This window comes from Anser cygnoides, chromosome 4 (genome assembly GCF_040182565.1).
Source record: "Anser cygnoides isolate HZ-2024a breed goose chromosome 4, Taihu_goose_T2T_genome, whole genome shotgun sequence".
In the NCBI taxonomy this organism is placed as follows: Eukaryota; Metazoa; Chordata; class Aves; order Anseriformes; family Anatidae; genus Anser; species Anser cygnoides.
In genome coordinates this window covers 41,811,599-41,838,417 of record NC_089876.1, presented here as the reverse complement: position 1 = coordinate 41,838,417, position 26,819 = coordinate 41,811,599, and the positions used below count along the sequence as shown (strand labels likewise).

Genomic DNA, 26,819 nt, shown 5'->3' with positions numbered 1-26,819 from the left:
AGCCTCAAATCACTTTTTCGTGTTTCCTCTTCAACCTGAAGGTCTAGAGCATTCCTTCTTTCCTTAAAATGATAGCCAAAATGTTTCATTCCAGCTGCTGAGACACTCAGAAAAATAAATATCGCAATAGATTTGACAGACGGGAGAATTAGCATTTTTGTGCAAATTGTATTTTCATTTAGTACTTCTGTCATTGCAGAGAAGCTAGCTTTACTCTATTTCATTGGTTTCTTATTGATTGTTTTCTGCCAGGTGTTTGCCCCTAATACTAAAATATAGAAATGCATTAGTCTGCAGTATATGTGTTTGTTTTTTTTTTTTTCTTTTCTTGATGAATTAGTAAGATTACCTGCTTGGCTAAAATTAAGTATATCTCTTCTCTATTTTTTTCTGAGTTAATAAACTGAGTCTGAATCAGTGTCAAACTTGAGACAGTATAAATCTTGGAGAAATTATTTTACTCTAAATTTGAATCATTAGGCTTCCACTGATTTTCAGTTCTTTCTGACAGTGGACATAATGGATAATGTGAGTTTTAATGATCAAACAGTCATTACTGTGATGGAAATAGTAAGAATAAGTACACGTAAAATTAAAAAATGCTTTATCTACTCTGAAAGACAGCTAATTAAAGAAGCAAATTTTGCTTTGTATGCAGGTTACTGTGTTTTCCTTTCTTGATTTTTTTCCATTATTATCAAGCACTAGAGTTGCTTTTGGTGATTGAAATTTCACTTTTAGTTTTACCCAAAGTCTAAATCAATGACGTCCAACAACTATTTAGACTGACCCTGTTCCATTCACTTCTGAAGACTGCATCACAAAAGTGAATTCAAGGCGGAGTGTTAAAACAACCTGACAAGATTCCCCCTTCCCTGGCATCCAAATTTATCTGTAAGAAATAGCTCCCAGCTTCTTAACTGTGCAGGGTGCCCTTTCATTGAGAGAGCAGTTTCCCTAAAAGCTTTCCTCTTCTCCTTAACAATGCTGTGTTGCTATGATATCAGCTTTGATATCAAGTACAAATATTGATCCCACTTTAGCTGACAGCAGTATGGATTGAGCTGTTTATATTGGTGCACTATATGTAGGCAGTAGTAAAGCATTGCTGTTGATGGAAATATTTAACTTGGGTATTAGATTGCCTCTGGATAGATACTCTCGTCTTCTCTTGCCAGCTGCTTCTGCTATCCTAGAACCTCCTTTCAGGAGGGAACAAAGCGTTTTGTCATGCATAATACAAGAAAATGTAGGCACATTGCCACTTGGAGCTGTTTCTGCTCTACGTTTCTGACTGACTACTTAACATGGCTGAAGTTGCAAAGAACATCAAATGGTGTTTCCAATAAGTTATGTGCAAATACTGACATGGTATTTCGACATGCTTCTGAAATACTGATCCACATATGGTATGTTCCAAAACACTGTCATATCACAAGCGGGTGTTAATCATGCACATTAGTTAAAATATTTGCTTTATCTGTGAGCATACCTCAAAAGGGCCTTGAAGTAGTATGTGGCTATGAACCCACATTACATCTTGAAAGAAGCACAGAGTCTCTGTAGCAATGGGGGTTGTCGTTGCTGTGTCAGACTTGCCCAAGTAAAACATGTAAGTGTATTGATGTATGTGAAAGGGACAGTTTGGAAGTAGGAGAGGTCAAGATGCCATTGACTTGTCTCAATCTGCTTCATCCCAACAAGGTCAAGCCCTGTTGCAGATTTCTATTTTTCCTGTCATTAGTTTGACTTTAGAGCTTAAAGAAGTGATGAGAGTGAGCCAGAAACCTTTTTTCTCTTGATCCTTCACACCACAGTAGTACCACCCAATTAGCCCTATCGCAACTGCTGGGAGAACTGGTGTCAGGGGATAAGCATCCTGCTGAGGAGCCTAGGGTCTTGGCACTTTGGTTTATCGAGAAATAACACTTTATTTTGTTCTCATCTCTCACTTCACACAGATGGCTTATTAGAATGTCTACTTGAGAGGCTGTGTGTGCATTTTGTCCTTTAACCTGACACATGCTGCAAGATGATCACTTGTGACATAGTTCTTAGGCAGATTGCTGCAGAAGGTGTGCTAGGGTTCAGGAAAACATGGGAATAGAAAGGTACAAGAAAGAATGTAAAAGGAATGTATTTCTTCCCATGGAGAATAACAGGAAGCAGTTGTTTTTCGATAATTGGAGGCAGAAGAACATCATGAATGATACACGCACCTACTTATTGTGTCTGCCTGTAATGATGGCTTTGAATCCTAAGAACCATGTATCCTGAGAAAGCTCTGGAACAGGCCCTTGCTCCCTGTGTCTCACTTGCCTGTATGTAAAATGGCCAGATATAGGATAAAAAAAAGTGAGCTTTATGTCAACAGATGTTTATGAATTTTGCTTCTAAACCCTCAGGGAATGGTTGTGTGAATATTCTATAGACATCATCTTAATGCTGGATTAATAGTTAGTTGGCTTACAAAGGGAAGTGTTCTTTCCTAAATGAACAAGAGCTCATATTTGTGTTCCTTGTGCAATAACTCCAGACGCTCATTAAGAACTAAACACTGTCTGTGTTGGGATTGAACTGCTCCAGCAGAGGGAGGAAAGGGAAATTACGTTGCTGCAGCCATGCTGAACAACTTGAGTTCATATAGCTCAGCAACTTCAGTGATGAGAAAGGCTAAAGTTCTCTGCCACTCTCTAGTAAAATTTGCAGCTCTTTGAGGCCAGGATTTTTACTTTTTGCAGCACCTCGTAGCTCTTCATATAATCATTTTCCCCAAACTATTGCTTGTGGGTGGTGGAAATCAATCATTTTTTCCATATTCTGAATGTTTTAAGAACATTTGAGGTATGCATAGGATTTAACTTGTGAAAGAATCTGTACCTGTGCAATTTTTTTTGGCTTTAAATTGTATTTATGCCTGTGAGTTTCAGGTAGTTGGGTTTAAGGGTTTATTTCATGTGTATGGGTGCAGATATTTCCAATTACTGCATTATATGCTCAGTACTTTTAAAAAATAGGTTTTTGGACGAAATGCTATTCTGTGTGAGAGCTGCAAGCTTCTTCCTCTTGTAAATCACCAATACCTTTTTCCTAGTACATGCAAGGCATGCCTTTACCCAGCAAGGGGGAGAGACCATACTTGTCCCTGATTTCTACATCCACCTGCAACCCTAGATGCCCTTACAGCAGCCCAACAAATTCCTTCCAATTCCAGGTTTGGAAAGTTGGAGAAGACGATCTGTGCTGTTACAGATTCTGCAGACCTGTGTCATTTCCCTCAGGGCAGGATGTCCACTTGTCCCAGGGTATATGCCCTCAGGTGGAGGGAACAGGGAAAAATGAGATCACTCTAGTCAGGAGAATGGCCTAAGAACTGTGGCATGAAATTGAATGTAAATTTTATGTTAAAAGTTTGCCTTAGTATCAGTTCTTCTTTGCCCTCACCCAACTTCCAGGTTTACAAGTGTAATCACTTATATGGAAGTATGGTATTTCTTTGAGTTTTCAGTTGCATTCCTTGACCTTCTCTCATTCTGTCTTTTTGCAAACTCCATTTTACTCCTCAAGGCCTGATGTGTATGTAATGCTTTTGGCTATTATAAAGTCAAAAGAAGATCAGTGATCTTATCTTTCCATTTTTAACCCTCAAGCAAGCTATGGTTACTCTGCATTAGTGTCAGAATGACTCAGTGTTAAAGCATGTACATGTAGGGGCTTTTAAAGCTTTGATTACTAGTCTTATGTACTGCCTCGTTTCTGTTATGGCTTTTCTTTTATTATTTTTTATTCCTTTTTCTTATTCAGCCCCACAAGAGTAGGTGCAAGAATGTTGATCTCTGCAACATCCAGCACATGAAGGGGGACCCTTCCTGTGTCTGTGTCCTGGTTTTGACTGGGATAGAGATCTGTAGCAGATCTTTCATTCCACATTCTCCCCCCCTTTTTTTTCCTCTGCTTGTACAGGTTTTCTTCTACTGCTCTATTATTTATGTAATTCTCATATTTATTATAAACTCAGTGAATTAACTCATGGTTGCAGATTGTGTGCGAGGTGCAGGACAAAACTGAATAGTGTTACCTCAAATGTGTTACGACGGCAAGTTGCTAAAACTAATAATTTAATTTTTACATCTATTTTAGCAGACTAAGTCATGTGGTAAAATAGAAGATATGTTAAATATCTAAACGAGGTTGCCAAGTACAATGGCAAAACGTAGTTGCGCACAAGATTTCTAGTTAGCAAGGTCTTAAATGTCTATACTATTACTGTATGATGTCAAATAGACAAACTGCTCAGTTCCCCGTGTTTGGACCTAAAACAGATAACTTTGCATGCATATATAGAGTTTCAAGTACACGTTTTTTCTGGTGTCAAAAAAATAAATAAGGTAACACAGGTACAGTTCAGGCATTTAATTTACACTGCAAGAAAAAAGTCCATTAAAAAGCTGTAGAATGAGAAAAACAGTAATATGCTAATACCTAATATTTGTGTAATTTTCACATCTCTGTCTATATTTTAAGGTCTTAATAAGAAGTTGATACTGTCTCTCTATCTTTTGGTAATGTGCAGCAATAATTATGCTCTTTTCAGGACAGGGTGTGGGCCAACGTTGGGAAGAGTTTAAACTGTGTTATTGCCATGGTGGACAGACTTCTTGAAAAAGACAGCAGCAAAATTAAAGAAGGTGAAAACGACCCCTCTGCAGCAGATTGCAAGGTGTTGCATGCAGGTGGTAAGCAACCTTTTTTTTTTTAATCATTGACTAGAGTAAATACAAATAGAAAAAGCCACAGAAAAAAATGAGATAGAGGAGTCAATAGTATCTTTGATGAGAGTGCTGATAGAAAGGTTTTGCACAGCCATAACCTTGAATGATGGAAGTCTTTATCAAATTGCATCTCAGTTGTGCACTCAAACTGCTTGCCATGCTCAATTTTTTGTGCTACATGAAAACCTTTTGAAACCACAATGTTTTGCTTTGAAGGCTGATGCAGATTAATTTATTTTAGGTTTTTCTTGAATACCATTTTGAGGAAAAAAAATGGGATGTACCTTAACCCATAGGAAACTCGAAAGAAAAGTTGAACATTGTATTTGAGTGTCATTCTCTTGTAAACCCATCTGCTTTTCTGAAGTGAGATGCAGATACGTTTTCTCATTTGCTAAAATTAGTTTTTCCCTGAATGCAGAAGTTCATCTTTGTCAATACTGAATGCTATGTAGAGAGTGATTCTATGAGATGCTGCAAAGACAACTTTGCAGCAGGACCTTGGCACCAATCTTCTGATCTTTTCCTATGGCTACATTCCTCATTAGTCAAGATATGCTTTGGAAGTCTGACAAGTGACTTTGTAGTGTGAGTGCGTGCTGCAACAAATGAAGCAGCTGTTTAGTGATATCCCAGATGTAAGGAAAGCAGACTCTTGTGCTATTATTCAATAAATGACCCCACACCAAGGCAAAACACTTTTTATGAAGTTTTACATAACTGGCTCATTAAAACAAGAAACAAACAAAAATACCTTCTATTTTATCCTATATTTTCCTTTACATTTTCTTTTCCCCCATATTTTAATGACTTAATATTATATCAAGGATTTTAATGTTATTAGAATTATTTTGTAATTTTTTCTTACATAACAATTTAAGCTTTTTTTTTTCATCTGCATATTGTTTGTGCAGTTCTGTTGTTTTGTGCAGTGGATTTTGGTTGTAATCTTGATATATAAAGCGGCTGCAAAGTCAGCATTTCTACCAGTATGAGAGATTTCTTCTGGCATCTTGGAATTCTTATTTTTCAGTGCCAGATATGTTGGACTTGTTTTAAAAGTTTTTGTATGAATAGTCCAGAGACCAGAGTATTTCTCATGTTTGCTTTTGTGAGCTTGTCTAATAGGCAAGTATCCCTCTAATGTTAGAGAGAGATACCATCATCTTTGTTTTGTAGTGAAGACTTACAAGTGCAAAATATCAACACAACTAGCTTTTTTTGGAGAAGTTTTCCACATTTTTTCAGATCTTCAGATAAGAAGATTCAAAAGAAATCTTATGTGAGGTAGATGTAGTTGTCAGCTTGAAACAGTTTTTAAAAGTTGAACCAAACCATACCGATTTTGTTTAAAAGAACTAAATTTAATATTTGTTCTTGTGCTTAACTCCCTTCTCTTTCCCATGGTGTTAAGTAGTTTTTCTCTATTACTACCTAAAATCCAGTATGTCTATTAAAAATGTTTTGCAGATAAAGCAGTAGTACACTTTCATCCAAACTTCCCCAATGTTACTACGGTGCAATTGTGTGGGAATTTAGAGTCGCATGTGCTGTTTTTATCTGTATTCCAATTGTCAAAAGGTCTTCAAGTTAAAGAAGAAAATCTGAGACTTTTGTTTTTAACCCAGCTTGGAAAAGTCATGATTTAGGATTATTCTTTGTTTTGGATGCTTGCTCTCCATAAAAACAAGAGATAGACATGTTTAGCAACATGAACGTTTACAGTTTTTTCCCTCAATCTATTCAACCCTCTGCATATCTCCTCTGCTGTCCTGTATAAACCATAAAATGTGTTTAACCAGAATCATCAGTCTATTTGAGTCTTTCATTGTAGTTGTTTAAAAGAAAAAAAAAAAAAAAAGCTCTAAGTCTTAGCTCTGATTCAGGCTCACATCCTACACAGGCAAACTAAATACTGATTAGAGCTTTTGGCTCACAAAATCAAAAACCCCTTAAGTTTCCCTTTGAGTATTATAATAAGTTATCAAATGGAATGAAAAGTACCTCTTGGTAAGCAATAACGACAATTGTAATGGTCAGAAAATTATAGTCGTATTTTGTTCAGCTGAGATGCTGCCTTCTGGAGATGACGGGCCTGTGGTGCTGGGATAGTATCTTCTCTTAGATGTATCCCACACTTCAGGATCCTCTATATGACTCTTGAATCAGTGCAAATGCTTTTCTGTGAGAGTAGGGTCAGTGTATTTGTTGAGTTGTGCTGAGTGTTCTGCAACACCTAATCAAGTGCAAAATGCAGAAGATTTATGGGGGAGATGACTGATTTCATGTTCTGCTATTTGAGGAAAGTATCATCCTAATGGTGCTTTCATGAGAGCATCATGGCATGACCTTGACAGTTTATAGGAGTTCTGAAGTCATGTAAAAATGGAGTTGTTTTAAAATTGCTTTCTTGTGTAGGGCTTGCTTAAAAGCTTTTTGAAGGACTATCCAAGGGTGTACCAAACTTGATTGCCTGATAGTTTTAAAAACCATTGCCTTTGGGTCCAGAATTTTGCATGCTTAACTTCTGTGTGACGGTGTTTTATTTCTCTCTGCGTCTTTCTGTCAAGTTTGATGTGAGCCCCTGAAGATTCATTATGAAGCACCTACACAGAGTTGAGATACTGTTTGGGGCTATAAATTCTGCCTTAACTCTCCTTCGTTTTATATTTGAAGCCTGGATGTGTTGGTTCGTAACTTTTTCTTAGATACGAAGTAATGGCATGCTTATGCGTGCAGATACATTTCTAAAATTTTAGAATTTTTAGTATGTAAAATGCACAAAAATCACACACATGAAAAGTTTGCAATATGTTGTGCTTAAATATTATACCATAATATGAGCATAACCTACTTGAGTAGTACTGCAAGTGTATGGGCATGGATCTTTGAGTCTGAAACTGCTTCAGTGCTGGAGCTGATCCTAAGAAAAGTTGTGCTGCTGTTTGTAAGAAAAATAAGCAATACTCAGGGATTTGATCAAATCATTGAAAAGTATGCCTTAAAGTATGGGATAAAATGTTTGCTTGTATTAGTTGAACCTGCCTGTTACAATAGAAAATTTTTATATACATATAACAATGAAAAGATTGCAAAGAATGCATCGCATTCATTTTAGATGGTAGAAAAAGTTATGACAGTAATTTGATGTTTTTGAGCAATAGCATATTCCTGCTACTACAGATGTTACCATAACCTATATTTAGAGTTTGTGAATATAGGCTTATATTTGCAATCTCAATGCTGACATTCTATGATCTTATTCTTTTTTTCCCAACATGCTTATATTTATTTTATGTAATCTTTGTAATGTGAAATATTGGTGGCATCATTTTCTTGTACTTATCTTTCAACATGAGTTGTACATTCCTTAGCATAACTTTTCATGCAGTCTGACCTTTAAGTGTATTCTTAAGACTGAATTTGAGTTATCAGTTACCAAGGTAACATTCTGTGGTTTCATCACTTGCAGGATTATGATTTCTCTGCAGAATAAATCAGGAAGAGTAGATGGATTATAAAGGAAAGGGGTTTTTTTTTGTTTTTGTTTTTTACCTTTTTTAACTTGAGACTGGCTTGCTTTGGAGAATTACTTGACAACATTGAATTCTCTCTTTACCTTTGCCTTACTGTTTTTTTTTGGAGTTGGAATGTGAAAGCCTGTCCTGGAGAATTAGATGCCAATAAAATGCAGTAGTTTGCTCCTAGGCTTATACAGTCCCTGATGATCTCCACATCTAGCTGTACTGGTAGAAGAGGCTGCTTTTTCCAGCTGCTCTTTGTAACTGTCCATCAGTACTATCAAACCCAGCTGCTCCTCCACTGGCTGTTTGTGTGAGTACTCCCTAACCTGCTACATACAAAATCCACCAAGTTGTCTCAAAGAATTTAAACTAACATTGTGGTTGCACATGGGTTTTGCCTGAAGTTAATTAAGGAGTCATAAGCTATGCTGCTGGGCAGATGAATTGGTCAAGCGTAATCTTCACTGTAGATAACCAAGAGCATTTGGGGAATGCTGCCATGTTTCCTAGCTCAAATGAAGGATGTTCATAGCCGTATTGGTATGGGTATATGTAAATTTTTTTTTTGAATAATCTTGTACCTGCTGGAGACTCCGTAATTCTAGATTAAGCTCTTCTGTCTTTTAGTGCCCTGGGGAATCACATCCATCGAAATGCAATTGCCAATAGAAACGTGAAACAAAACTGTCTAGTTTTGATGGCATCTTCAGGAAGAAGGGTATTTACTTAAAAATGTCATTGACTTGGGAAGATGTAAAATTCTCCTTTAGTCTGCTCCTTAACTAGCAAACTGTGGTTTAAGGAAATGAACAGTTCTCAGAAATGTACTCTTCCATTCCTTTTCCTTAGATTTTTTTTCTTATTCTCATAAAATAGTCTTTGAATCAACTCTGATTCCAAAATTTAATGTACTACTGTTTTTGCGCTATTTTTCTTTTCCCTCTCACTCCTGTATATTCCTTCTCTTTTTGATAGGTTGAATAATTGGACCATATGGAGCCCAGAATGTAAGATAACCACTTCAGCAATACTTTCTATCAGTAATTCAGCTACTGATAAAAGCTTTAAAAGTCTTCCTTTCCTTTGCCTGTTTAACTGAACGAACAAAGTATTTTCTTAAACAAGACATCAGAACATCCGGTCGTACAACGCTTCCGTAGCAAGGTTTATGTTTTGAGTACGTTAGATTAGCTTTAACATTGTCTATTGTTGCCGTCGCCTTCTTTTCCTGTTTTCAGTGTGACAAAAGCTGCTGAGACACTAGTATATGTATGATTAGATGGTTTCAACTCTCACTATTAGTCTGTGTGACGGTGTAGAAAGTCTCAGATGATTAGAATGGAGAGAGAAATCTACAAGAATTCAAAATCGTTCCCCATGGCACTAGAATTATGTGGTCGAAGTAGGCTGCTATGATACTAACTGCAGAAACACCAGAAAGACTTATTCAGGTTTGTGATGTTCTGGTAAGAAATGTGGCAGAATTACAAGGATAAAACCTCATCCCTTCTCATAGAGCATAGCCCTCATTCTTGAGTTAACTGGGCTCAAAGAGCTGGATGGGAAAAGAAACAAATAGGAAGCGTGCTACTATCCTGGAAGAATAAATTCAAACCGTGTGGGTTACATAGTTCGTTCTGTTTGCATCATCTGTTTTTGAGGGGATTGTTACTGTTTTGGGTTGGTTGATTTTTTTTTTTGCTTGCCTTTTTTCTTAAGCCATTAGATTTTGTATCACACGTTGAATTTGTGATGTTGACACGTCAACTCACTTATATCGTTTGACCTCTGTTATTTCAATCCTATCATGGGCTTTGCGTGTTCAGGTATTAAGGGAATAAGTGATTAGATACTGTAAATGGTTGTCTTCAATAGCTGCTGTTACCTCGATTACGGGAAGAGTGTAGGTCCCTTTGTCCTTTTAAAAGTGTGGTGATGTGTTTGCTTTTAATTCCATATTTAGTTTTTAACTTCATACCATTTAAATTTTGAGATCACTTGAGGCCATCAAAGATTTCCACAGATTTTTAGGTGGTGCAGACGGGAATGATAGAATTGGCTTTTTTCCTCTGTTGCCAGTGTAAACTGAGATAGGAGTGCTATTGCAAAGCCCTAGGGCTTTTCCAATTTGATTACCAGCACTTTTTAATGAACAGTTCAGCAGGTCTGATTTTGAAAACGCCTTGCTTTTCTGCCAAAGTTTATGAAATTTCACATGCAGTTTGACATATTGCAACTTGAATATTAGCATGTAAAAATGACTAGTTGGGAGCTCAGCAGGTCATTTGCCCGTGCAGGCATGTTAGAATATGGGACTGAAGGATGTTTTCCAGCAACCATAGAGCAAATCCTCTCATAAATTGAACTTCCACAACTCTCCAGCGGTGGAAGCAGACTAGTAACTCAGCTGCACTTACTCAAGTTTTAGTCTCACACTAACTGTATAGTGACAGTATTTCTTCTTTCAATTTCATCCTTTCATTTTCCATTTTAATGTGTCTGCCTTGTTTTACTCTCCTATACAGAAACTGACTAGCATGATTTTTGAAATGAGTTTTCTTGCTTCATCACCAGGCTCTGACTCTTTGTTTGGATGCTAAATTTTCCATACAGGACAGGCTGCCCGTGTCATCTTAGCAACTTGACAGTTACCCTGTGGTCTCCTTGTAGCTTATGTTCTTGCTCCTAATGTCCTTTCTGAAGTGTTTACTCAGTTAATTCTGAAGTGTTTTTGAAAGACTTTTATTTCCACTTTGTTGAGGATGCAAGTCTTGCAAGTTCAAGTTAAAATAAATATGACACCTGAAGCATCAATGCTTCTGTAAGTACTTGAATGCGTTAGACACAAAAGCAATAATTTGTACCATTCGCTTCTTTACATGATTCTGGCAAGCTATCATCAGTCTCAGTAGTAGAAGTCCTGTGCTGTGGTTAGCCTTGCATCTTCAGAGCAACAACTGATTCTGAGCTGATTGCAGGCTTTCTCATGAAGAAGGAATTCAAGTGGGCATCTTGCACCTCTCCCAGACTCTTAGATGTGTAAGCAGTGTCTGGTAACCAAGCAAGTACCCTTACACATGAGCAATGTCAGAGTAAGGTAAATCAGGATAATCTAAACATGAATTTAGATCAGGATTTTAAAGCTCTTTTTACACATATTATCTCTTGATGAATTTTATTAATATTCCGTATTTATCCCTTGCGTACAAGACAATTTTCCAGTTTATTGAGTTTACTCATAAGCTTCAAAATACAGTGCTTTTTTGGGTTTAATAAATGTGATTCTCTGATTCAAGGCGCAATTTATAAGCTGTAGTATTTGCTATAAGTGTTTCTGATAGATATTTAGAGACTTGTGCATTGTTAGTGGATAACCATGTTTTATATCCTGCCTGGAGTATTTGGAATAGGATAAACATCATAACAACTGACATACAGTGATTTTTAACGCAGACCAAAGATATGGAGCATCTATGAAGATTTCTCTTACACTTTTGTCCTTTCAAAGACCTTGGTCTGTCATAAACTTGCTTTGATCTTAACACTAAATTTGCTTTAAAATAAAAGGACAGAAATGAGAATATATTTGCCCATTCATAAATCTTCTATTCTCAAGTAACAATGCAATCCCTCTTAGATTTGCTAACTAGCTCCACCTTCTGGGGACTGGACATCCTTAGTAGATGTGAATAGAAATTTTCAGTGAAAACATGCACTAAATGGATTGTTTTAGATAATTATCTGGGGGTATTGTATTTTCTCCTGTCTTGATGGCAAGTACAATTCTATTTTATATTATAAAATAAAATAATTTGTCTTTATCCAATAGGGTAAGATTTCCTCCAAATTTATGGTTTTTATTGTATTCTACAAAGCAAAGCACATGTGAAAGTAAAGCTCTCTACAGAGAGTTGTCACTGCATGGTTTTCTTGGGGAAATTAAATATTCAGTAGGATTTATTTTTAATACAATTAGCATGACTGTCCTTCAGTAAAAAATTGGCTTTGAGAATTCCAAATATTTGAATTCCTTCTTAATGCAGCTGTCATTGACAAAAATGACTTATGCTAGTAATATGATCAAATAAGTCCCATTTTTGTCTTTGTAAAGCGCTACATTTCAATCATAATCTTAGCAAAAAAAATAAAAATCTGATCTTGAAGCTTTGTAGCACAAGGTACGTGCAAAAATCATAATAGAAATCGTAATATTTATCAGTGGTTTACTGCCAACCTGGAAGGCTGTGTGAAGTAGAATCCACTTACGTTTGTTCTGGGTCCAGGATTATTCAATATTTTCATTACTGACTTGGCTTATGAAATATCGATGATGCTTATAAAATTTGCAAATGCTTAAGGCTGGGAGAGGCTTTAAGCACCATGGGAGTAGGATTAGAATGGATGTTGATGAAATGGAACGCTAAAGTATTAGGATGCAGTTCAGTAAGGACAAGTACAAAGTTAAATTCCTAAAAAAGCAGAAATACATGACATGGATTGCCTGGTTAAGTGGCAACTCAGTAGAAAACGTTCTAAGTATTACCTGAATTTTGTGGCCACTATATGACCGCCTCTTCTGTGAAAAGAGTTGGTAAAGCTTCTTAGTACTATCCACGTAATCTGAGTTGTAAAAGCAGGTTCATGAAGTGTGCCTAGATCAACAAATTCTTCTTTTCTCTTGCCCTAGCCATCAGTGTACTTGGAAGATCCTTGGCTGTGTCTGCATCCAACTATGCTTTCCCATAAGAGTGGGGCGTGTGTCTGTTGGCTGGGCCTTCAGATCTACTTTTTAAATATTTTTTAAAGTGGCTAGATGCGATCTTTTTCATTATTTGCGCAAGTAAGAAGGAGACAAGAAATTCTATCAGTTACAGATTTGTTCACTGGTTTAGTGTACATTGCCTTTTAATATCATTCTGCTGCAATTGCTTTCCATAGCATTTATTTATTGATCAATTTAGTAAATTACTATAATTTAAGGCTACAAAGGAAAATTTAGATCACCTGATCAGCCTAGTCTGAATTCCACTATGTTGTCTACCTTATTTTTAAATTCAATTAGACTGTGTCTTACAGCAGCCTCCAGCCTTTGGTTTTTCTTTTGCTTTTATTCCCTTTAGTACTCTTTATTTTCTCTTCATAAAGAGCAGAAATCGAATTTCTGCTCAGTCTTTTTGATAGGTTTAAGAAGCTTAAACCCTAAATCTTGGTAGCTCTCCTCTGCAAGCTCTCTATTTTTCCAGCAGTCTTTAAAATGGATACACCAGATTTTGGCATGCATTGTATCAATACTGTTTTTGTCAGTGACATACAAAATCAACTTTTTGCTGCAGCATGGAACTGTGGATGGCTTATGTTCTGTTTTCTTCATGATGTCTCTAACTTCATAACTGCTCTTTTCCAGGGAACGGTTCTTCAGTCTGTATTTCTTACACTGAAATATGTATGCCTGTATTAAAACACATTTTGTCTCACCATATAGACACTGTTTGCAAAGCAATCCAAGTTGTTCTGACTGCTCTGCCCGTATTCTTATTTCTTCCTTCCTACACCTTAATTATTTTGCAGTTCCTCCTGGCTTTCAAAGTCCTCTCCATTTGTCTTGGCTACAGTTTTATTCATTTCCATATTTTTCCACAGCATAGCCAAATTAACTTTGCAGCAGACAGCTCTGTGTTCCTGTCTAAAGAACTTCTTTAGTACTAATGAGTCTCTTGCTGGCCTGGCTCAGAATGTTACCTGAAACAATGTGCTGTTATCTTCCACCTAATTGCAATTTAAGTGGAACAGGTTTCATTATCAATGATTCTTAATTACACTAATCTACACACAAAAAAAAAAAAACAAAAAAAAACCTTAGTGATGGACACTATTAAGTCAGTTGCACTCGCTATTTTTGGATAGATTTGTCTGGAATGTCAGATTCTTTCTTTTCAAACTGTAATAATGAAAATGGTATGTAAATTCTGAGGGAGGGTAATTTTTTTATTTGCTCAATGCAGAGGGGTAGGCAAAACCATAGGCAACTACAAGGCAGGTCTGTTTTTATTAAATATCAAAAAATTCAGGAACAGCTTGGGTAATTGGGCAAGTTTGAGTAAGCTATTCTGTTTTTTCTCCATTCCTTATTATCACTTTCTTTAATTTCTAATATATTAAGGAGTAGTGTTTTTTCATGTGTTTCATCAGCCTGTTTTTTTTATGATACTCCTCAAATACATTTTAACAGAGCAAAACATATTACAGAATAGTTAGAAATCTGTCTGCTCAGAGTAACTCAAAAAATAACGAGTTCAATATCTCTATTTAAAGAGAAGAATACAGAGATAAGCTAGAAAGAAATGTGACTTGAAGGTGTTAGCATCTTTCAAGCCTGTACATTAAGCAGATAATATCCTTCCCAGATATCTATTTGTTCTTCTATTTTGCCTCCCAGAACACATTTTTTTTTTCTTAAACACAGGATCTCCCTGTTTTTCAGTGGTGTGTTTTTTTTTTTTGACTGCATTTCGTTTGCTTAGATACAAGGTTGTCAAAGAACAAGGTGGTAAAGAACAGGATATTCTTAATCATATTCATCTTGCGCTAAATGACTTTTTGCTTGTATCTCTAAGTTTTATGTACAACACTTTAATGCAAGTTTTACTGAGAAGTTAGGTCTGTTAAAAAGTTGTTGTTTCAGGATACAGCTGGATTCAGGCCAAGCATATAACCCCAGTCTTGGTGCTAAGCTAGAATCCTTCCTTTAAGCATATCCTCTGGTGATGTTTGCAACACTACAATGGTTAGGATAGAGCTTCAGTGTTAGCTAAAACTCTAGGACAAGCTAGACAGCCACTGCAGGCCTCTCTCCAATCTGAAAAGGATTTTTATTACAACTTTTCTGCTTTGGAGCTAATGATCTGTCTTGTTCTAGGTGACTGGTATGAACAACTTTATCCCCTGGTGATTACGCTGAAGGACTGCATGGGAGAGGTGGTGACCAGAGCGAAGCAGTCAATGGCATTTGTCCTGCTTCAGGAGCTTGCCTGCGGTTTGCCACAATGTTTGATGCTGACCCTGAGGAGAGACATTGTCTTTAGTCAAGCAGTAGGTTGTCTTATGTCTCTTATATCCTACTGTAGTGGCTATTTTGATGATGCTGCTATAATTGAATGTACTGTGCGTGTATTGTTTTTTTGCCCAGTTCATCACAACTTTTTCATGTATTTTCCATTACATCCACCTAAATATTTTATAATGTGATAAAGAAAGGAATAGTAAATGGAAATCCATAGTAACTGAATCACCGAGTCACAGAAATAGGTCTGCTGTGAACTGGAAGACATTATGTAATCTCTCTGCTTCGCCCAAAGAAGGGATCTGTAAAGCTATTTTTTATAGTCTTCCCAGGTTATATATGCCAGTATCCTCATGTGGAAGTAAGGACCTCAAGTCTAGCCTGAACATTCCTTGCTGCTATTCAAGCTAGGTATTTTTTCTCCTGGTCACTGTGGAAATGAATAACAGACCATTGGTTTTCCATTTCTATCAGGATTTTATGTGTTTAAAGACTGTCAGCCTGCCTCTTCTCAGACTAGTCTTCTCTTGGTAAAAAAAAAAAAAAAAAAAAACCTCAAGTTCTTTTGATCCTCTCCTGTAGATGTTGTTTTCCATATAGATTGTCTCTAAATAATTGGTACAATTGGTCCTCAAGTTATATGTTTTTCCTAACATAATTAAGGAGTTAGGGAATGATGGCCAAGGAGATATGTTTGCATTAGGTGCCTAACTACTTGGAAATCTATCATAATTCACATGCTTGCATGTTTATAGTCTGCTAAGAGAGGTCCTGGTCTTATTTATTCCATTGTAAATAATACAACCCAATAAAACAAGTGAAATTTCTGTAATATAAAATAAGGCAATATTTGGTGTAAAAAGCCTCAGTAATATACTAATATGAAATTATGTATATTGTCACTAAATAGAAATATCCAAGTTATTTTCAGAGATATATAAATATTACTTCTGTAGTGTACAATGATAGCAAGCCTTGTTTTCACTGTGATTGCAAAACATTTGTAATTTCCCTTTTTTTTATTGTCTTTATAGCTCGCTGGATTGGTCTGTGGGTTTATAATCAAATTGCACACGAGTTTACATGATCAAGGATTTTTACAGCAGCTTCATACTGTTGGGTTACTTGTGCAATACGAAGGACTCCTTAGCACATATAGTAAGTATTGTTCTTGGACAGAATTCTTTATGCATACACACCAGACGCTTACCCAGGAGTTTTAGATTTTAACTTCTGTTCCACTCCAGGAATTTGCCTTATTGAATCAGAAAATATTACCCTTAGGAGACAGTAGGCTTCTTTATAATAGCACTGTTGAAGCCAATTGACAGTGTTGTCAATTCTACATCACAAAGTACTTGGGTTATTTTCAATCTCTCAGGGAACGCTAGCTGCTAATTCTTCTGCACACAGTGCGGATCTACATTGCCTTAAATACAGGAGACTGGCTTCATCAATGCAGCTAGGGAAACTTTTGATTTTAATACGTACTGTTTTTATTTGTATAGGCACTTGGTCTGACCCAAACAAAGTAGGTTTATAAAGCTAACCCAAACAGTACAGTTACTGACTCTCTCGTGCCCTGACCATGTCAGTACTGGTGAAGATACCCTGAAAATTGTTTAACACATGACTTGTTATAGGTGCCATCATTTTATATCTATTTTTGAGGACATTTGGAGAAAGTAATTGCAGTTTGCTTCAAAAAGCCTTGAACTAGATGTGTTGGAATACTTCCCCAAAATAGAGATTTTGAAAAAAGTAGAGGGATTTAGCATTTGTGCAGTTCTTTGCTGCATAGGCAATTGCAGCTCCTCATTTGGAGATTGCTGTCAGACTCCTTTCTGCATGATGGTCACTGTTATGCTTAAAACCTTTGTCCTCCACCAGCAGGACAGTCTTTAAAAACACTTTCAAAATAGAATAATGTCAGAAAGGCCATTTTTCTCTATGCACACGTAAAGCAGACTGATTTACAGAGGTACTTAATACTCAGTTATCTAGGCCACAGAGAATTGTCAGCAGTTCTAAAAATCAGTCTGCTTTTATGAAGGTTACTTTAATGTGGATTTAGGGCTGTGATTTTTAGATGCACAGACTGGAAAATATAATCCACGTATTGCCTTACTATAACCTACTCAGTGACTGATCTGTCTTCTCTGTTAATAACCCTGTAATCTTTCCATATAGGTGAAGAAGCGGGGATGCTAGAAGACATGGCTGTGGGAATTTCAGATTTGCAGAAAGTAATGTTTAAAGTCATTGAAGCCAAATCCGAAGATTTTTTGCCTATTATAACTGGAAGGCGGTAAGAACTTTGTTTCCTGGAGCAAATGGCAGGTAGCTTTAACCGTTAGCACATGAAAATGCAGATAATGTTTTTTTTGTTGCTGAGTTCGATTATATGGAAAGTGCAATAATTTGCCTTTTCATGAGGCAAATGGAGAGGTAACGAGGTAGTAGGGATTTGTAAAGCTAGTAGTAGTATGGGCTCTGGGTTACTTTTCTGAAGAGCACCTTAAAGTTCCAAATATATAACACAAATTAATCAAAAGTGTCTGAGTTGCATGTTGAGTTTCTGTTGTATCTATCTTGTATCCAGACACTGAATCAAAGAGAAGTGGCAAGGTAAATATTTACGAAAGTGTCCTCTAACTGAACATACCTTGTTTCTGAGGTTATTGAAACTTATTTTTCAGTGTGAGAAATTAAATTACATTTCTAAGAGCTAAACCTTGATTGTCTTGAGATGGAAACTGAAAAACTCAGATGCCAATTTTATATGCTGAAGATCGTTCAGAACATATGAAACATCAGAAGTCCTTATACAAAGCCACTAATACATCATGCATCTCACATAAGCAATGCTGAATATCAGGGCATAAACTGAAATAGTTCATTAATTGTGGCTACAAGAGGGTTAAAAAGATTGTTACACATGAGGAATGGGGTTTTCATCTTCATTATTATTCTAGTCTGAAGCTCCAAATGTTTTTACTTTTGCAGAAATCACTTCCTTAATAGTATCATTATTCTTGAGTTGACTGTAAATTAAATTCAGCTAAAAGCAGCGACTTTTAGAGAAGATATTTTTTCTCTGAAGGGGGCTTTCACAACTGATTTACTTAATTATTCTGGATGATTCACTCTCATCCTATGGGCCTTCCGAGAAGGGATTGAAATAAATAGGAAGGCCGAAGTATGATAGGCAACACATCGGGAGTAATTAAGAATAATTATGGTGTGTAGATAAAACAGAAGAAATACATCCTTTGTAAATCACACCAGTCAAACATCTTGAAAAATCTAGCAGCTACATTTACTGGCTTGCTGCCATTACTGCGGTACACTGAACTGTCACACCAGGAGGTCCTGCTTTTGAAAGACTCGAGCTTTAAGCTGCCTCAGGCATTCTGGATTGATAGAGTAGTCAGTCTTTAGGAAGAAGAGTTACTGCCTATGATTGCTGTACTGTACTTACTGGCAGGTGTTCACTTGATGGAATTGGTATCAGACTAAAAAAAAAAAGTTTTAAGACTTGTTTGGAGCCCTATTCTCTCAGAGTTGTGATGAGACAGCATTGAAAGTCATACATAAAAAGAGGAGATAGTGGAAAAACTAAGTATTTTCTAATTAACGTTTAGAGAATCCACAATTTTGGGATTGTTTCAGTAGTTGTGTTTGGAGATGAATTTTATATTGTGTGGCTTAATTAGACTTAAATACTGTAGAAATGCAAGACAGAACATAAAACTACCAGTTCTTAATTTGCGGAGTCGGAGTATTCACTTGTAATTGTTTTTTGAGGGTAGTGCTGAGGACTGAGATTCTGCATATCAAAACAAATCAATCCAAAGAGTGTGGCATTGGGTAGTAATGTGCTAACATGCCGATGTGGGTGGCTGACCCTGGCCATCCAGGTGGAATTAAGTTCAGGCAGTTGAGTTCTTATATAGTTAACACTTACATTGTATTAAAGAATTTTCTAAAAGTATTTGACTGTGTGCATGCACTTTTGAGTCATCACAGGGTTTGATTTAAAAAAAGAACAACAAATGCTTTCAACTAAGTGAATGATCAGACTGGCACTTGCAGCCACACTGAAGTAGTCTAAACAGTTGTCGCTTTCCTGGATAAAGCACCTCCCTGCTGAAATGCAATGACTGTGTGTTTTGGTGGTTTTTTTTTTCCTGTTGCAAAGCAAAGATCGTGTAAATGACCTGTTCTGTGTTTATGGACAGAGCTAAGTGTGCGCTTGGAGCTCACCGCAAATAGCTGCAGAGTCCATGGCCCTCACCTGTGTGGGGGTAGTTGTTAGAAGCTTTCTTACAGGACTGAAGTGGTTGTCTATCCTTATATGTGATGATAACAAATATTAGAGTATAAGGCAAATAGTCACAGAGGGTGTTACTCTTAAACAGTCATGTTTTAGTGATAAATACAGAATACCTGAACTTATATAATCAGTCCTGAAATAGCTAATTTATTTTTTACCCTCTTAAGCACACTGGGTTTTTCTACTCCTGTTTTTTTTTTCTTTTTTTTCCAGAGATCTTTAAATGTTAAAAAATCATGTAACAATTCCTTGGTTAGTCACCTTCTCATTGGAAAATGTAGTGGCCTTATTATCCATCACATGCCAAAACTAACTAGTATCTCTGCTCTGAAACTAGCCATAAGAGAGAGATACTACGTGACAATAAGATTTATTATTTCATTACTGTTTCTTACTTTAGTAGAATCATTGGACCTGTAAAATGTTGGGAAATTAATGTCAAACAAGTCCTCCAGTTTTCAGTACTTTGATTTTTTTTCTACCTGACTTCAGAACCATTCCCAGACTTGCCAGACAGCTCTCTGTCACAGTCTAGTAGTGTTCTTCTTAAATGATGAGAATTGGGTTGTTCTTATTGCACAACTGGTGAAAGATTTTTAAAGTTTACCAAGGATTATATCTGGGACTTCAAAAAAATGTGTAAATTTAAATTAAAAAAAAAGTAAGGGGAGGGTAGGCTCTTAAATGCTACTGATGTTAATTTGCCATGCCTAAAGGTCAACATTTCTTGATGTTCTTTGACACATTGAAAGATTTGTAGTGATCTTTGGAGGTGCGAAACGTGGCAATGCAGTGACTTGATGACATTTTTGGTTTAGTAACGTACATTCTTTAAATTAGACTAAACCAACATTTCTTCTCAACCTCCTGAAAGCGCTCTATGACAGGAAAATGTTCTGGTAACGCTTCACAGCAGCTAGGAAAGATAAGTATGCGGGCTGAGAATGAATGTTGCTATACAAAGATCATTTGTACAGAGTTCTTTACTGTCATCCTTGCGAACTCTGTATTTCCTTCACATGGATTAATTAATTAAATAAAACTCAAACCAAATATAGTTCTACTCCCCACATAGGTTTGTTGTTGTTTCCCTCTTCTGAGACACATATCCTCCATTCATGACTGTTGATAACTACCTCATTTGGAAGCATCTGGCATTTGCTCAAAGACTACACGCTAGTTCTAGCCCATACCAAAGCACATGACAATACTCTAGCCACAAGCAATTACACTTTAGTCACAAGTCTGTACTGGACGTGTTTTATTTTGTTGAGCAGGATAGAGGTTCAAACACAACCTCTACCTTTCCTAAGCTGAAGCTGTTTATTCCAGCAGCGGTTGGTTCTAAGATAGTGCCACTCATCCATCCAACTTGCTGAGGATGTCAGAGCCATTGAAGGAACTGCCATTGTTCTTCAGGGTTTTCTGCCTTTTCTCCCCAAAGTTCTACACATGGCTACTCAAGATTGTATTTTAATTCTTTAGCAAGCACATGATAGGTTAAAATAAGGGTTTGAGGGATTTTGTGATTATTTTACTACACGCAAAACAGTATTATTTAAAAAGATAACTAGATAAAGTCAAAAGAACAAACCCCATCCTTTTCCATCTTAAGTTTGCGTGCACACATTGTGTGACATCGTAGGCCTGGTTTCTGTAGGTAGGATATAGATCCTCCTTCCCTACTACCTCTGTACTAATTTTCCTTTTTGATGCTGTACCAAAGTGTGCTCTGCAGGAGAGAAAGTTTAAGTTTTTGATATCAGTTGGCCCTCTTTAAATGATTAAAATTTCCAAGTCTGTGAGACAAATGGATCTGCTCCTAGTCTGTTCTTTTTTATTACACCAATTGCTCTAATAATAGAAAGAAAGCTAACAGCATGCTATTGTTTCTATCATGTTAGTTCAGGCATCAATCATCAAAACAGGTGAAATTCAAATTGAGGGTTCCACAATGAAAGACATGATCAGAAACTGGACTGGCAGCTGAAGTAGCATATTTTTAGTAAAGTCAAACCAAACACAACACAAAAACAAAACTGTTATATCACATCCCTTCTCCTAAAACAGGATCCATACTTGTGTAATGAGCCTTTAATTATTATCTTCACAGACTCGATTTTGTAGTTCGTGATGCTTTCTATCCCTAGGGAAAAAATCCAGACACTGAAGGAAATGGAAATTTTGCTTTGGGCTTTTGTGAAGAGTTTTTGCTCTGTATAGGCCATATTACATTTAGACTTGATACAGGGTTCAAGTTGTGGCTTCTGAAAGGAAGTTGTTTTTGTAATTCAGTGAGATGTACTTTAACAGTTGAGGTGTTCACACTGATAGTGTGGTAGCAGAAGACTTTTTTCTGCTGATTCCACTTTTAGTCCCATTTTCACTTCAGTAAGGGAGTCAGTATCAAGAGCATATAATCATATACACCTTATATTTCCATATAAGTTTGTGCTCTTAAAAGAAGCCAGCTGAGCTGAGTCTGAGCACATTTTGTGCTTTAACACAAGGGGAAAAAAAGAAACTGATTTATGTGTCTAAATGTTCTCTATAACTTAGGAAGGTTATAATTTCAAGCAAACCAATCAGTATTCCTATCCTTATTCTTCCTTTTACTTTTCCTAGTGAACATTATGTTATAGAGGTCCAGCTTCCAGCAAAGATGTTTGAGCTGCTGCCACAAGAGATTAAAGAAGGAAAGCTACTTCGCATGTATCCAGTACTCTTTAATGTTGGAATCAATGAACAGCAAACACTTGCAGAAAGGTAAGAAGACACTTTCAGAAAAATGTTTCATTTTCTATCTGAGTATGCTGTGTTAGTACAAGATATCTCTCATAGGATTACAAAGAAATCATTTTGCTATTTGCTCTTGGACCATTTCAGCTTGACTTTGTGTGTATTTTCAAAAGTATTAAAGGAAATAAGTACAAGCTATGGAGCAATGCAAAATAATGAAAAAGGCCAAGTAAAGATATGGCTGTATGTGGGACTTAGTCTGTTTATTTCACACAATCAACACCAAGTTTTCCTTGGATACAGATAGGAAATTGATTTCTAGTTCACAGGGGTAAATCTTAATGTGCAGTACTTTGGCCTTTTCGAACAGAAGTTTGAAAATTCCAAGTTCTTATCATTTTAGAGGTGGAGTTGAACAAATCGTAAACCATAAAGAGAACATTTTTCTCAACTTCTTAGGTTTGATTTTTTTTTTTTAAACAGGGTTGAGGGGTGTTGGTTATTTATATAGAATATGTTAGTAATATGCCTCTGGAAACATGAAGGCTGATGTTAGAATTCTAGTATGCTAATACTAGTCCTCTGAAGGGATTGCTGGAAACTAATTTATCAGTGCAATGTTAGTCAAAGTTTCACCAACCTACTAATTTTCTGTCCCAAGAGAAGGTTAGCTGTTGGTCATGTTAAATTACAAAGCTTGTACAATGCTAAAATTGCAAGGTGGACATCATTTTTTCTTTAACTGTTTTTTTTAACAGAGCATAATATGTTCTTTTAGGCTGTATTCAAACAAACTCAAAAAACTACAAACTCAAAACCAAAAGCACTCTATGCGTAGGTGGGGGAATACATGGAGACAGAAAATTTGTTAACCTGGGCAACAGGCAAGAAGTTAAGCACTACTGGAGTTTGACATCATGTCCTTTGTAGACAGAGGAGTAGAAGAAGACATTTAAGGAAGATTTCTAAGGAATGCAATCAGGTAGCTGTGTGGATATCTTGGGGAGACTTCTCTTAGTTGTCAGTGGTGATGTGTGGGAAAACTTAAGTATAACATTTGAATGGGAGATGAAGGCTGAATCAGAAGACAAAGGTAAAAGTTAACATTTTACTAGAGGAAAGAGGTGAGTAGTTCTCTAGAGAGCTTGCAATGCTCTTGAAAATGAAAATAGTTTATTCTTGATGCCATAAAAAAAAGAAAAGTGATTTTAAGGGAAGAGTAACACAACCTATGTAGTAACATACAAAACCAGCAAAGTCAGTAATGACAAAAGGTGTGATGCTTCACATTTTTCCAAAATTAGAAAAAAAAGGAGTGTGCAGTAACCAAGGTTGTGAGAGCTCGTGTAGGGTGGGGAAAGACAGACTATATATTACAAAGGTCCTGAAGAAAGAGTTGACAAGATTTAGAAATAGCCTGCATCTGGGGAGGGAAGGAGTCAGTAGAAAGCAGAGGAGTCAGTTTGAAAAGATGTCAGCTGGGTTGCAAGTGGAGTGACAGGAAGAGTGGTAACATTTTTCTCCGTGGTGATTCTACATTGTCCCCAAAGAAAAGAAAGCCATAAATGAAAAATTAATGAATTATCTTTCAAGTAAACCAAGTTGGTTTATTCCATGCAGAAACATTTTATGCTTGTGGTTACAGGTGTTAACATTAGTCTTTGTACAAAATATTGCTCAACTTGATTGCATGCTTGTCTTTGAGACTGGAAACACTGCACATGGTTTTTGTTAAAAGGTGTTTTAGTGGGAGAATGAACGTAAGAATAGAAATTGTTTTGTGATAAATTGTTACAAGGTGGTACTTAATTAGATGTAAATATCTACTTTCAATAAAGTACAGTTGATAATGTGCCTGTTTGAAAAGAAATGCTCTTGTGTGACAGTGCAGCAATGGCTCTTGAGGGAAGTAGCTGAGTCATTTCCTTTTTTGGCCCTTTAAAATATTTGATTACTTTCCATGTGATATAACAGTACATTTGGAATCTTCTGATTTGCACCCACTTGTGTCTGCCTGAATTTCTCATTTACCTATCCATGCCCCTCTGTTTTTTGTTTTCCACCATGTCTTCCTTTTCTTCGTTTCAACATTATTCTAAAGATGAGGCACAGAAACTTGGTCCTAACTGCCTAAGGGACACTCCTGTCCTTACATTCATATCCATCAGAGTATAAGTAGCAGGAGACTTTTTTTAACCTATGTGAAACTTGACAGTTGTAGAAATTGTGGTCTGAGAAAGAAAGATACTTTTCCATATAGCAATAGTCAGTTTGTGGATAACTGTAATGGCATCCTGATGCAGTCTGGGTTTTCTGTGAGGAGCAGGTTAATGGGGACTTGGGCGATGTGTTCCCAGCAGACTAAATTGCTGCAAGAAACCCCAGAACACTTGCCTTAGCCAGCTGCAGCACTGTAGTGTGACCAGTGATGTCTGTGTGCTGCAGCAAGCTTAAACACAGGCAGCTGAAGTGAGCTAGCCTGTGGTTTGCGGTTCTGTGAAGCTTAGTGGAGAAATCACTGTTCAACATCAGGGAAAGAGTTTTCTCGTTAGTTTCAGGCACGAGAAAACAAAATAACAGTTCAGGAGCAGCGTAGGGCTGAGAAGGTCTGGAGGATTAATCAATTTGACTATAGCAAATACTCTCAGACCAGAGTACTCCAGTGGCAGAAATTAGTCCTTCAGGAGGTTTTTCTCTTGACGCTTACCTCTATTCCATCTTGTGTGGCTTCAATATCATCTAGCTCAGGTAGAAATTACTGCTACTGCTGTTGCTCAGGTATATTAAGAGATTTAGGAGTTGTACTCTTCTGATTTGGAATTCTCACAGAGAGCCCTTGCATTTATTCAGGATTTGTGAAGAGAATCAGAACTTGTGCTTTATTGAATGATTGTATGTAAACAGATTACTTTGTCCATATGTTTTGGGAAGATTTATCAATGGCTGTTTACCTCATTCCCAAATATTAGTTCCAAAGCACATGGGAGATTAGCAGCTGTACATTTGACAAAATTTAATACATTCAACACTAGAAAAAAAATATCAAATTCTTTATACAAAGAAAGCATTCTGAAGGATGATTTGGCTTTATGTTTTAGACTTTTCATCATTTTACTGTGATTTTATAGGTTTGGAGATACCACTTTGCAAGAAAACATTAACCAGGAAAACCTAGAACTTCTAAAAGAATATTACAACCTGTTTACGGAAAAAATGCCTCCTGATTGTGAGTATAAGATAATACAATATCCAAATGGCTTTTAAAGGGTTTAATAGATGAAAGATTATAAGGATGTAGTATTAGCGCAATGTTAATGTGCTGTGTTTAGATGTAGGCCTCTATCCCATAATTTGTTCCATCAAGTTAAGCGCTTTGGGCCTGTTCACATCCCTGCTGAAGTCAGCAGTGATTGCAGGCCCAAGGCCATAGCAAAAACAACAGAAAGGTTGAAATGCAGTAATGATGAACCAAACAGCTCTCTTAAATTATTAATACGATATACTCTTTAATAATTCAAGTGGAGGACACTCCATGCTTACTATATTTGTACAGAAGTACTCGGTGGGAATTTTCATCAGTTTCACTCATTGCCTCTACTCTTCTTCCCAAGTATGTGTTAAGGTATGGCAGACTGCTTCCATCTGTATCTACAGATTTCTCAGTAATGAGCCACATCATAACGTCACTGATATTAATAGCATGGTTCTATTAGAATGGGTCCTACATTCAAATTTTATAGAAATGTGGCATCATAAACATAGTGTTCTGTTACTATGCTGAAAAGAAACACTGCAAGGACCATTTGTATCAATATAACCCTGTTAAAGCAGTCTTAATGCCTAAATTATATTCCTAAAACTTACAAATTGTGCAGGCTGGCTTTAAATAGCTTGGATTTAGGTCTCTGCCTGTTCCACTTGGGTAACTATGTTTGAACCTAAAGAACCTGTTGTCCTACAGGACGAGTTTGTAATTCCTCGTGGTGAATACTGCTGGTTAAAATCCTATGCAAAGCTTGTGCCCTCTTACAGAATCGCTTCTGTTGTGTTTTTTTTTGCTAATTATCCATTAAATGTATGTACTCGTAGTTTTATCTGATGTGCTACTCTATATACATACGTGCTTGTCTTTTATATTGGCAAAAATTTTCATTTTTTAATGAATCTGGCAGAAGTGAAAGCTTTTTTCTTAAGGGGTAAGGAGTATGACCATCAGTCCTCTCACATCTCTAATATTTTGAAAATTTCTACAGAAAGTCTCATACAATAAGTTAGCAATTAGTTTAGGTGAATCCTGCCAAGAAAGCTTCCTGAAAAACTAACCTCACCTGGAATTAGGTCTAAGGTAGATCTGTGACTTCATAAGTGGATCTGATTACATAAAATTT

At 36.6% G+C, this 26,819-nt stretch overlaps 1 protein-coding gene across 11 annotated transcripts in view; it reads left to right on the top strand.

Moving 5' to 3' along the window:
• INPP4B (inositol polyphosphate-4-phosphatase type II B) overlaps positions 1-26,819 on the top strand; it is a 294,090-nt gene that overhangs the window by 233,110 nt on the left and 34,161 nt on the right. For all 11 annotated transcript variants that reach the window (XM_048074997.2, XM_048075001.2, XM_066996676.1 and 8 more), the window contains 6 exons: positions 4,595-4,736; positions 15,213-15,385; positions 16,391-16,514; positions 17,547-17,664; positions 22,318-22,458; positions 25,560-25,657. In XM_048074997.2, the coding sequence (XP_047930954.2) occupies positions 4,595-4,736; positions 15,213-15,385; positions 16,391-16,514; positions 17,547-17,664; positions 22,318-22,458; positions 25,560-25,657 (796 nt within the window). The remainder of the gene's footprint in view (positions 1-4,594; positions 4,737-15,212; positions 15,386-16,390; positions 16,515-17,546; positions 17,665-22,317; positions 22,459-25,559; positions 25,658-26,819) is intronic.